This window comes from Podarcis melisellensis, assembly GCF_964234715.1.
Source record: "Podarcis melisellensis genome assembly, chromosome: 3".
Lineage (NCBI taxonomy): Eukaryota > Metazoa > Chordata > Lepidosauria > Squamata > Lacertidae > Podarcis > Podarcis melisellensis.
In genome coordinates this window covers 43,058,344-43,071,124 of record NC_138530.1, presented here as the reverse complement: position 1 = coordinate 43,071,124, position 12,781 = coordinate 43,058,344, and the positions used below count along the sequence as shown (strand labels likewise).

Sequence of the window (12,781 nt, the reverse complement as noted above, 5' to 3'; positions counted from 1 at the left end):
TTTGCTCAGTTTGTAAACCAAATCGTTCTTAAACTGGACTGTTCTTAAACCAAGGTACCACTGTAATATTTTAAATAACTAATTAAATAAGAACTAATATAATCAAGTTCTATGATTCACTAAATACATACAAAGTTGCACATGAATATTCTAAAAGATTCCATATAACCTTACCTACATTACAGGGATTCAAATGTCTAGGATAAAGTGGAGTTTATATTTTATATAATTTGTTCTTTTAACTTTTAGTATCCTGTTTTATTCTGATATAATGAGTAATGTTACCTGCCTCCAGCCCTTAAATATATGGTATTTTAAGACTAACTATTCATTGTTGTTGTTTATTATATCTTAAAGACTGTAACACTTTATCATGACCATGATTATTCAACCGAGGGAGAGTATGAAGATGCAATGTAAGTATAATGATAGTTAAAATATGAAAATGGTTAACAATTTATTGGTTACATTTACATTTCAGAAGTGTCAATAGCATAAGCACACTAAAGGCTTATTGGAACTAGCTCAGGGCTGGGGAACTTCTTTTTAATTCCAAAGACCACGTTCCATCTTGGGAAGCCTTCTGGGAGCTGTTAATTTGGGGATCCTATCTATTCTTGGTTTTACAAGTGGAGCCATGGGTTTAGTCCAAGTCCCTTCTGAGATGGACCACCATTTTTCTTTAAGATCTCCCTTTTTTACTATGATGAGAGCTTTGACATTGTTTAACTGCACCTTGCATTTTCAAATCATCAGTCAATGCTCTCAAATGAGGTAAATCAAGTGCAATATCTTTTTTCATTGTATCTATTTCAACAATGGATGGTTCAAAATTACACATATCAAAATATCAATATGGGTTACAGACCCAGCCTCCCAGTGAAATTTATTATTGTGTCAGCCATATAAGTAGCAGTTCCCACAAATTCATTTAAAGGTGTTTGGTTAGCCACAGTAATATTCACAAGCTGTTCTCAGAGTAAAGTACATTCAGCAGCTGTATCCTAAGGTGTCCTTTGCAGCTCATTTCCTAACTAACCCCTCTGTTGTCCACAAGGACTTTAAATATGATGTAGTTGTAATGCTGCTATTATAGTCCAATTCTGTCAGGGGCCACTGGAGTTTAGGCCTCCCTTTCATCTGCTCGGAACATGACCATAAGAAGAACCTGCTGGATCAGGCCAACAGCCCATCTAATCCACCATCCTGTTGTCACAGTGGCCAGACAAGTGCCTGTGGGAAGCCAGTAAGCAGGATTCAAGCAGTTTTCTGTTCTGCATACTAAATATACCCAATTCCTTTAACCTTCTCTCATAGGACTTATTTTCTATACTACCTAACATCTTCATCACCCCATTCTCATTTATCTATATTATTGCATGCCACCCTAATCTCCAAGCAGTGCAAGATTCCAGGCTTACCCAGGATTCAGTTTCCTTTGGAATGAGGGACACTGGAGACTGTGGTATCTTTATGATATATGGTTTATTTACACATATATACAACATGAGCTTGATGGACACCACATTAACACCTCAAGAAGGTGTTGCTTCCCCAATAGCCACAGCTTTGGATTCAAGCAGAAATCAGGCATGGCTCCTTCTCCCAGCTGCCCAGCCTGCAGCCTTGCTTCTAGCTCACATAACTCAGACCTTCAACTCTGGCTTTTGTCTTTCTAACTACCAGCGAGTAGAAGTAAGGAGGCTCATCTATTTGTCTTCTGGCACAGAGCCACTTCCTTTGTTGCCTTAATGGTTCATACTTAGAGGGACACTACCCCACCAGGAAGCTAGCCTGACTATTTCAGGAATTGAATATGTGCTGGATCCAGTAATTAGGAGAGGGCTCAGGCATACAGCCTCCCATCTCCCCCAGCAAACCATATCACTCTTAAAGTGTGGTGTGCAGAACTGGACACAATACTCCCATGTGAGGTCTAACTAGTATAGAATGAAGTGGAACTACCACTTTTCATTACTGGGATGTTATGATTTGGTTGAAGCAGCCTAAAATCACATTAGCTGCCTTGCAGCTGGATCACTTTGCTGACTCACATTCAGCTTATGGTTTATTACAATCCCAAGAACTTTGTACTACTGCCAAGCCATGTTTCCTGCCATCCTTTACCTGAAAATTTTAAAATGTATTGCAAAACAGATATTTGCATATGTCTCTTGAGTTTCATTTTGCTATTTTTGACCCAGCTTTCCATTCTATCAAGGTCATTCTGAGATGTTAGGTAGCAGTTCTGAGTTTTGTGCCTTTGGCAAATTTCATGATTCACTCCTCCCTTTCATCTATAAAACTACTAAAAATGTTGAAGAAAACCAGGCCCAGACTAGAGCCCTGCAGCAGCACATTCAAAGTCTCTCTCCGGGTTGATGAGGAACAATTGATGAGCACTTGCCCACACTTAACCAGTTTAGTAACCAAAATGATATGTAGAACTTTGTCAAATGTGTTTCTGAAAGTAAGAGAAATAAAAATCACAGCATTTCCAAAATCCATAATCTAGTAACCTAATTTTTAAAAATGAGTTTATTAGTCTGGCAGGATTTATTCTTGACAGATTCATGTTAGCTTCTATTAATCACTGCAATTGTTATCAAGATACTTACAGATTGATTTCTTTATAATCTTTTCTAGTATCTGCCCATAAATTTGAGTTCAACTATTCTCTTTCCTTTTTGTGAAGATTAGTACATTTGCCTGTATGCATGCACCCTAAAGCAAGAGGCTTGCACTAATGCAAGATTTATTTATTTTTAATAAAACTAAACCCTTTGAACAGCTTGCTTCTTCCATGACACATCACAGCCTGTTTTTTTAAATTTGTCTCAGTTTGAAACACAATCTGCCACATGGCACGGGGAGCTGATATAAAGTCTGCCTAGGCTCCAAGAACTAGTTTCACATTCTTTGGATCCAAGCCATAGTTTACAATGTGAAAACTCTGGGGAAATTGCATACCAGAATTATGTAACTTATTGAGGCAGAATTTTGTTTTTCCTTGGCACCATACGTAATTTAAAAGTTTTTCTCCAGGACACCAATTTAAAACCATTTCTATTTGGGCAAACTGGGCTCTAGCATAAGATCCAAAGCCTAAAACTATTTGGGTTTCCTTTAGCTCTATGGGATCCCTGTGAGGTTCCAGGGAGCAATAGCTAAGTCACCATGCTTTGCTGTCTGAAGCCTCCAGCAAAAGCAACCATTTGGATGGTAGCTAAGTATGATCAAAGAGATCTAAGGCACTGGTTTACATCAAGGCAGCTTTCCAAATAACCACAGTAAAATGTAGAACATAAATGTTTAAGAATAATAAAATAATACCGTGGTAAGAACCCTGTTGAGGGACGCGGGTGGTGCTGTGGGTTAAACCACAGAGCCTAGGACTTGCTGATCAGAAGGTCGACGGTTCAAATCCCCGCGACGGGGTGAGCTCCCATTGCTTGGTCCCTGCTCCTGCCAACCTAGCAGTTCGAAAGTGCAAGTAGATAAATAGGTACCACTCTGGCGGGAAGGTAAACGGTGTTTCCGTGCTCTGGTTTGCCAGAAGCGGCTTAGTCATGCTGGCCACATGACCTGGAAGCTGGCCAATAAAGCGCGATGAGCGCCGCAACCCCAGAGTTGGCCATGACTGGACCTAATGGTCAGGGGTCCCTTTACCTTTACCTTTAAGAACCCTGTTACTGAATAGGAAGAAAATATTTTAGGAGGTGAATTAAGAAATTAGAAATATAATGGAAAATATACTAAAAAAATAATAATCGGACAACCTAAGCTAAGACACTTCATCATCACGCTCTGACTTTCCAAAGAGATGTGGCTTGACAAGTCAGTTCAACAACGAAAACTCAGAATATAAGATGGGGATAAACAGGAGGCTAGCAGAGGGGTTAGTTTGGGGCAAGGAATACTACAAGGTATTTTTATATATTTTTGCCTGTTATCCCACTTCTCAGCCAATCACAAGGCTACTTAGCTGCAAATTTCCAGAACCTAGCTTGGATGATAGAGCCTTATGACAGCACAGTGGAAAAATGTAACTTTAGTTAGTAAATAACAATTTCTGTCCTTGGGATACTGATATACAGCAGATGCAGTATATCTTGGGCCTGCTAGCTAAGGGTCAGAAACTGCTATCTCTTGCTTGAAAGCCTCACCCATAAGTCTGAAGTTCTTAAATGAACCAAGTTTTACCCACAAAGAACCAAAATTTGACACAGATTCCCAAGTTGGGCACAAACCTGGCATGGGATCTAAAAATCTTGATATCCCTCATCCTGTTGCTTAGCACTGGGTCCCTTTTAGGATGTTACTATAAAAGCTTGAGGTCATTATTTCAGATAGGAAATCAATATGTAGAAGCAACAATTCTCATGCAAAGGGTTTTTTAGTTCAAAGGTCAAATGAAGGATAAATACAAGTGGCCACACTGACAGCAAACACCATCGCCAGATTTGTTTGGGCCCTTAGCATACCCCCAGCCATGTCGGTGCACCATGTTGCAATGGGTAGCCATGCTTCCACTCTCATTTTCACCATCTCTATCCTGTTTTGGCTGCTTTGCCAGTGTATCTTTGCTTGCGGAACGGTTCTACTGACAGAGTGCTCTGTTGGCAGATTGTGGGAGTTCCACTGGCATATCGGTCATGCCAGCAAGATATGTTAAATTCTGACAGTATTGCGGTGCTTCCACCAGACCCTGAATCCCCCAGCCAGAATCTCAAGTATAAGATTGAACTCTTAAAAACTTAAGTTTGTGGATTTGAATTTTGGGAACAGATAATGAAATAAATATCAGTTGTGAAAGCAACACATAAGTATTATATAAAGGATTGATTTTAAGTGTCTTAAATATACCTGTTTTATGGCTGGTACTTCCTTGTAGAATTAGTTCAACGGGTATTATGACAATTGAAGTGGAACCTTCCCTCACTGGAAGAACATGTATGACTCCCAACAAGGTAAGTTTTTAGCATGAGATGCTAATCTTTCTTTTTAAAAAAGGATGAAAACAACTGAATACCATAGTACCTTAAGCACTAACAAATACACTGTTGCAAAAACTTTCATTTTTTTAAAAAAATACCTGATAGAGATCTTTAATGTCTGACTTTATATCAAATGAAGATAAAGTTGGCTTGGAGGACCACATGGTGTGCAGAAGGGGAAAAAACAACATTAGAGGGGAAATCCTAAGGGGAACCCCGCCCCCCCAAAAACCCCAATAAGGACAGAGCCGCATACTCCTGCTTGAAGTGTGTAGGAGGATTACAGACATTCCCAGTGAGAGGAGGGATGGAATAAAATATTGTGAGGTACACAATATTTAAATGGGAGTTTAAATGGGAATTGCTCACACACACACTACTTCTGCCGTCATGGTGCCCCATCTCTTGCCGAACTTGACAGGAGCCAGGGTGGTGTGGCCCCTTTTGAAGTGGCCCTTCCTGAAACCAGAGGTTTTAGAAAACTACCACCTAGTCATACAATAATAGCTGATAGATGTTGCTGACCGCCTGGTCCCCATTTTTCAGTACAGTGGTACCTCGGGTTACATACGCATCAGGTTACAGACTCCGCTAACCCAGAAATAGTGCTTCAGGTTAAGAACTTTGCTTCAGGATGAGAACAGAAATTGTGCTCCAGCAGGAGGCCCCATTAGCTAAAGTGGTGCTTCAGGTTAAGAACTGTTTCAGGTTAAGAATGGACCTCTGGAATGAATTAAGTACTTAACCTGAGGTACCACTGTATACAGTTCTGCCATTCATATTGGGTGGAAGGACAGAGGTTAGATCAGATAGAAAAATTTCCTGGCCACAACCTGGATTGTCAGGAGCAGCTGTACACTAAGCAGCATTTGGCTGCATACATACTCTATCAAGGGAAATGCCTCAGTCAGTGGCAAGGGCTCCAGCCTCCTTGGATCCTCTATCAACATCAGGTTCAGTTTTATTCTCCTTATTCAGCAGACCGTAGCCTTCAGACACCAACAAGTTCAGGACCAAGGATGCTCTGGTTAATGGATGATAGAGAGAAAGAATGAAGCAGAAAGTTAGGCAATGTCATGATATTAATCATATCAAACTCTTAAATTCCACATTCTCTCTCCCAGCAGTTTTGCATAAATATTAAATGACAAACATTACCAAATAAAAAGAGCCTCACAAGACACAGTTCTGTCGTCACTATCTGGGTACATATTGAGAGGTAAAATTAAAACCATCTCAAGTGTTTGCCTTGGATAGTCACCAGCAGTATAATATCTGATAATATCTGATACTTCAACGATACCAGGGACAAAAGCCACTGAGAAGTCCAATAAAATCAAGATCTTGCTGTGACTTTCAGAGATTGTCCACCAAAACAATCAAAATACTCACTGTTTTCAGGTAGCTGTTTATTGAGCTTATTGAGTTTATCCTGATTTGTTCACACTTTTTGTGGTTGTGACATTATATGACATTGCCATCTAGTGGTTGTTAGCATACACTCACCAGTGCAATTTTTGTTAACTTTCCCCTTTCTGACTTTTGATGGTAAGATAAGTGATAAAAAATTACACAAGATACCAACTACTAAATGGCAGTGTCATATAGCCTCTTCACAAATTATGCGCAAAAAAAATCAAGACGAATGCTCAATAAACTGCCCACCTGGAATTACTGTCAGTCTAAAAATATTGCCGTCATATGATAAAGGGTTGAGGAGGACTCTCATCAACAAATGTGTTTGTTTGCTTGCTTGCTTGCTTGTTTGTTTGTTTGTTTGTTGAAACATTTTTATACAGCCTTTTGCCCAAAGGCTTCAGAATAACATACAGCATAACATACATACATTCATAACATAATGTAACAATCATAAAATATAAAAGATAAGAAGCATAGCTGTCAACCGTCCCTTATTTGGCGGGAAAGTCCCTTATCCCAGCGCCATGTCCCGCTGCTGTCCCTTATTGATGATGTCCCTTAAATTTCCCGGATTTCAAAGGAAGCAGCTTCTCTCCCTCCCTCCCTGCCAGCCAGGGAGGAGGGAGGCTCCAACTGTGTTGCTTGGCTGCGTTGCTCACCCAATAAGGAGTCTAAGAACGACTGGAGGGTGGAGCTTGCATGCCTTGTGCCAATCAAATCGACCATGTTGCCTAGGGACTTGCCTTTGCTCAGCGCTTCCCAGCAGAGAGGTGACGGTGGTTTTCCTTGCTGCACCCCCTTTGCCGGGTTGCTGCGCTGTGGGAACCACCGCTTGAGGCTTTGTTTGGCTACTGGCTGGGCTTTCTGCCTTTGGCTCAGAGGGGCTCAGAAGTCAAACATCCATGTGCTCTGAAAATCCCTTATTTTGGCTGCTGATCCCTTATTTCCGAGGCGGCTGGTCCCTTATTTTCAAATCTGTAAGTTGACAGGTATGATAAGAAGAGTTATGTCAATACTATTCATAATAAATGTCAAGTTATTCATAAATTATTTCAGTCATGGATATCTGAAATGGCGCCACAGTCACCTGTTCAATAAAATTTCCCCCAACAGAGAAGTTGGAGCCTGGCCTAAAGTTAGAATGGCTATTCAAGCACAGAGATTTAAAATTAGGGTGAATTTACTCTTTCAAGCACTTCCTTGAGCAGCGATGACACCGCATAATTTTGTCAGCAATACATTAATGAGCCCTTACAAAAATTGATTCAATCTCTTATCACTTGATTTGATCACCCTCATTCAGTTCAGTTTTTGAATTAGAAATCTGTAAGAGATATAGCCTGTTATTGTAGGTTTAAGATGTTTCAGTTTTCCAGGCTCAGTCTTATATTTAACTTTAACTCAGTGTAGACCCATTGAAATGAATAGCTATAACTAATTTAGGTCCATTAACTGCAATAAAAGTTAGAAAAATTAAAGACAAGCCTAACCCCATATACTTGGAAATGAAGTGATCAGTGAGACTTAATCCAAAGTAATTATACTAAGGGTTGCAGCCAGAGTACCGTATTTTATGAATATGCTTTCTACCAAGAGTAAGTAGTTTCTGGGAGAGTGAACTGCTTGACACCTCCAAATGAGGCACAATTTAGCCAAAGTTGTACATTGATTTCTTTAGGAGATAATAATAATAATAAGTAATAATAAAATTTTATTTATATCCCACCCTCCCCAGCCGAAGCCGGCTCAGAGCGGCTAACGACATTAAAATGATACAACATTCCAAAATCATTTAATTATAAAATCAATACAAATCAGATGAATGACAATAGTTAAGTATGTGATCAGTGGGACTTCTCTAGCCATGTTGTGCATTGGAATGCACATTAAAAAATGCATTATTTTATTTGTTACATATATTTTAATACTGTACTGCATGCATGTAAATCACAAAAGTTGGCTTTCAAATGTCAGCTTTTAAACCTAGATCTGTGCTGTCTCTCTCCCCTCTCCCCCCCCCCCCACAGAGTGCCATTACAGTGGTGTGAGTTTGAACAGAAACTATTTTTCCCCACTGATATTTTGGCCATTATGTGTGATGGCAGAAACTGTCAGCTTACTAGAATGTGCTTCTTTTCAGGTAGCGCACATAAACGTTGGTTGTCCTGTATTTCGAGACCTGGCTATTGAAAAGCAAGTAACAATGCTATTTTTTCCTTCTTCCTCCATGTTCTACATTGCAAAAAATAACTAAAATGTAGATACTATAGTCAGATTGGGTGCTGTTGGGTTTTCTTTGACGTTGACTGTATTGTATAACTGGTCTTATCTTGTTTATTAATTGCGGTTTACTATGAGTTTTAGCCACCTCAGAAACCCTGTTTTGAGGGCAGATGAGTGAGATAAATTAACCTGTCTGTGAACGCAAGGAACACTTATGTACCAGGACCAACAAAGTCTATCTAACCGCAGCATACTGCTCCCAGAAATCCAAAGTGAGGCATGAAAGCAATAGTATTCCCTCTGAGAAGGGTGTTCAGTGGCACCATGCTTCTAATCTTGGGGGTTCAAGTTACCTCTCTCAGCTCATAGCTGTTGATTGACTTATCTTTCATAAACTTGTCTTGTCCATTTAAGAGTCATCTAAGCCAGTGACTGTCACCTCACCACAGCTTGTGACAGTGAGATCTATTAATTATGCCTGCTGTGAAGTAATACTAACTTTTAGCAAATTCAGATAACTTAAAGTTCCTTCATATTACTCCTAGGCCTTTTGAGCTGCATTTTCCTGCTGTGGGGACAGTTTTTAAGCCCTTCACCTTGCTTATTGGGGTCTGGGAAAGTCATGCAAGGCCTCTGGAAGGCAGTGGGAGGCTCCCAAGATTTTGGACAGCCCTGCAAGATTTCATTGGAGGCTCCCACAGCCTTCCAGAGGTCTCCCACATGCTTCCCAGAGCCCAGTAAGCAGTGCCTGGTGTGGGGGCATGTCCTGCAATCAGGGGCGGGGCGATCTGCACCCATGGGTGCGGGGCAAGCCTTTCCAACACTTGGAGCCTCTCCGCCACCTCCCCCTAAGCTGTAGGGCAGCTGAGAGAGGGGTAGTAGGCAGACGCAAGTCCCATGCTGCCGTTTGAGGCAGCGTGGAGCCTGCAGGTACCTAATAATACATTTTATTTATATCCCGCCCTCCCCAGCCGAAGCCGGGCTAGGGCGGCTAACAACAATAAAATAGTACAACATTCTAAAAACATTTCATTATAAAAATTAATTAAAATCAAATTGATGGCAACCATTAAGCTAAAGTTCTTTAGAGATTGCCAAAGGAGGGAGTCAGGTTGCGCCCTGACCAAAGGCCTGGTGGAACAGCTCTGTCTTGCAGGCCCTGCGGAAAGATGTCAAGTCCCGCAGGGCCCTAGTCTCTTGTGACAGAGCGTTCCACCAGATTGGAGCCGCAGCCGAAAAAGACCTGGCTCTAGTTGAGGCCAGCCTAACCTCTCTGTGGCCTGGGACCTTCAGGATGTTTTATTTGAAGATCGTAAGTTCCTCTGTTGGACATACCAGGAGAGGCGGTCCCGTAGGTACGAGGGTCCTATGCCGTATAGGGCTTTAAAGGTTAAAAGCAGCACCTTAAACCTGATCCTGTACTCCACCAGGAGCCAGTGCAGCTGGTATAGCACCGGGTAAATGTGATCTCGCAGTGAAGACCCCGTAAGGAGTCTCACCGCGGCATTCTGCACCCGCTGGAGTTTCTGGGTCAGTCTCAGGGCAGCCCCACGTAGAGCGAGTTACAATAATCCAGTCTGGAGGTGACCGTCGTGTGGATCACAGTGGCTAGGTCAGAGTGAGAGAGGTAAGGAGCCAACTGCTTAGCTTGGCGGAGATGAAAAAATGCCGCCTTTGTTATAGCTGTAATCTGCACCTCCATGGAAAGGGGGGTGTCGAAGATTACACCCAAACTCTTAACGGACGGTGCTGGCACTAATTGCACCCCCGCAAGAGATGGGAGTTGCCCCCTCAATCCCTTATCGTCCCGTCCCAGCCAGAGGACCTCTGTCTTCGAAGGATTTAACTTCAACCGGCTCCCACCTAACCATCCAGCCACAGCCACCACATCCCTCCTAAAAAAATTTGTGAGCCCAGTTTTTTTAAACAACTCATTTTGTCAAACCCCCCCCCCTCCCGGTGATGAAACCCAGGGTGGACCCCGCACCCCTCTTCCTCCACCACTTCCTGTAAGATAGGGATAGTCATGTGGTGGCAGTTTCAGGGGTCTTCCTGCCTTTGCATGCAAACCCTTGGAATGTTGCCTCTGTGTAAGTTGCAGGCCAACTGTACACTCCTTACTGAAATGCAAGAAATTGCATTTGTACTGATATTCTTCCAGCTTTAGAAGATGCTTCTGTCTATGTAGGCATTCTCTTGAACTCTTCACCAGAGACCTCTGTTTAAATTGCTGTGTTGTTTTCATTAGATTGTTTTATTGTGTATTTTAATTATGGATGTTTAGATTTTAATATAATTGGTTTTATACCTCGTAAACCTTTTAGAACCCTATTTTGGCATTCAGTTATATATAAATGAAATAATAAGAATATTAATAATATATAAAATGTAGAAGGACCATAATAAATATTGTGCTATATTTTCAAACTATCATTTAATCATAAATATCTTTATATAATTGTATTTTTCTTTTTTTGTGTCCACAGACCCACAAATTGTAGCAATCAAACTTTTACATTCAAAATACCCGCGTAAGTAACTTCATATAAAATATGGATGGAAATAGATTGTTTTCGACTGCTTTTCCAATTTATTTAAGTGTTCTGTAGGTGGTAGAGTACAGGCATCTTTTTTTGTTTTTTTAATGCTGTCATTCATCAGAGCTGCCAACTCTGATAGTGCTGATCATTTCTGAGACTGACATAGTGAATCCAGATACAAAATTCCTCCCTCCAAAAGATCATCCAAGCAGCAGTATTTTAACTTTGCTGGCAAACCCATTTAGTCTGTCCCAAAACACAATAGTGAGCTTGCTACTAAGTCTTTTGCTAAATTTATACTCCACCATATCCTTTTGCTATATGGAAAGTGTAAATAAGATAAATATGTTATTTTATTGTCCATAAGCTGTAACAAAACTAAGACATCAATAGAAAACAAAACTTTAAAGACAGTAGCTGCATAGGTATATCATAGGCAGATATGACAAGAACCATGAATCAATATATATGTTGTCAAGACTTAAGGTATATACTTATATAATTCATTAAAACACTCCACTTTTACTGAACATGTTCCACTGCAAGGGCAAATAAAGCCATCTTTCCAGTTCTTTGTTGGAGGGTGTGGTAGTCATTATCAGGAAAAACATTTTACAAGTTTAATGATAAACAATAGAGAAAAAGCACTTAAAAATATGAATTCTATTTTATTTTATAGGATGCCTGTTCTCAGCCATGTTCCATAGCCTGTTTGTTTGTAGGATTTTTTAAATTATTCTCCAGTGAAAAAAGGCTTCCAGGGTGGTTTACAAAGATCAGTCATGAAATACCCTGCTCTTGGGTTTATAATCTAAAGGCCATGACACAAAAGGGAAAGGAATTGGGATGAAGGAGTGTGGAGAAGCAAAATCAGAAACTAGTAGTCCTTAGTTCCAAAACTCTTTATAATGAGCAGCTGAAATTGAGCGGGGGGGACAAGAAGAGGAGCTGGAAGTTGCTGGTTTGTCAGCTAAGCGAAAGTGGCTCCGTTTCCCTTCTCATCCTCAATCTGCTAAATATTTTCTCCTAATTTTCTCGTTTCACTTTTTCCTTTTGAGGACTGAGCATTCGGGAATTGCAATGGAGTGCACAGCTATTTAGTAGTGAAAAATGAGGAGGCAAATGGAGGAGCAGTTGTGACTTTAAAATTTAAAGTGTGAGACCTAATCACACATTATAGGCAATAACATCTATATTAAGCTGCTGGGAGAGATTATCAGGGGGTTTGGGCTGGGTGTTCATCAGTATGCGGATAGTACCCAGTTTGACCTCTCCTTCAAATCTGAACCAATGAAGGCAATTAAGGTCCTGTGTGAGTGTCTGGAAGCAGTTGGAGGATGTATGGTGGCTATCATATTAAGGTTGAATCCTGACAAGATGGACGTACTGTTTTGGGGGACAGGAGACGGGCAGGTGGGGGGGGCCCTGGTCCTGAATGGGGTAACTGTGCCCCTGAAGGACCAGGTGCGCAGGCTGGGACTCATAGCTGTCCATGGAGACGCAGGTCAATTCTGTGTCCAGGGCAGCTGTTTACTAGCTCCACCTGATACGCCGGCTGAGACCCTACCTGCCTGCACACTGTCTCACCAGAGTGGTACATGC

The 12,781-nt window shown here is 41.0% G+C and overlaps 1 protein-coding gene across 9 annotated transcripts in view; it reads left to right on the top strand.

Moving 5' to 3' along the window:
- Positions 1-12,781, top strand: part of CATSPERE (catsper channel auxiliary subunit epsilon) — a 45,397-nt gene that overhangs the window by 22,792 nt on the left and 9,824 nt on the right. For all 9 annotated transcript variants that reach the window (XM_081905801.1, XM_081905800.1, XM_081905804.1 and 6 more), the window contains 4 exons: positions 358-416; positions 4,895-4,970; positions 8,557-8,609; positions 11,126-11,170. In XM_081905801.1, coding sequence (XP_081761927.1) covers positions 358-416; positions 4,895-4,970; positions 8,557-8,609; positions 11,126-11,170 — 233 coding nt within the window. The remainder of the gene's footprint in view (positions 1-357; positions 417-4,894; positions 4,971-8,556; positions 8,610-11,125; positions 11,171-12,781) is intronic.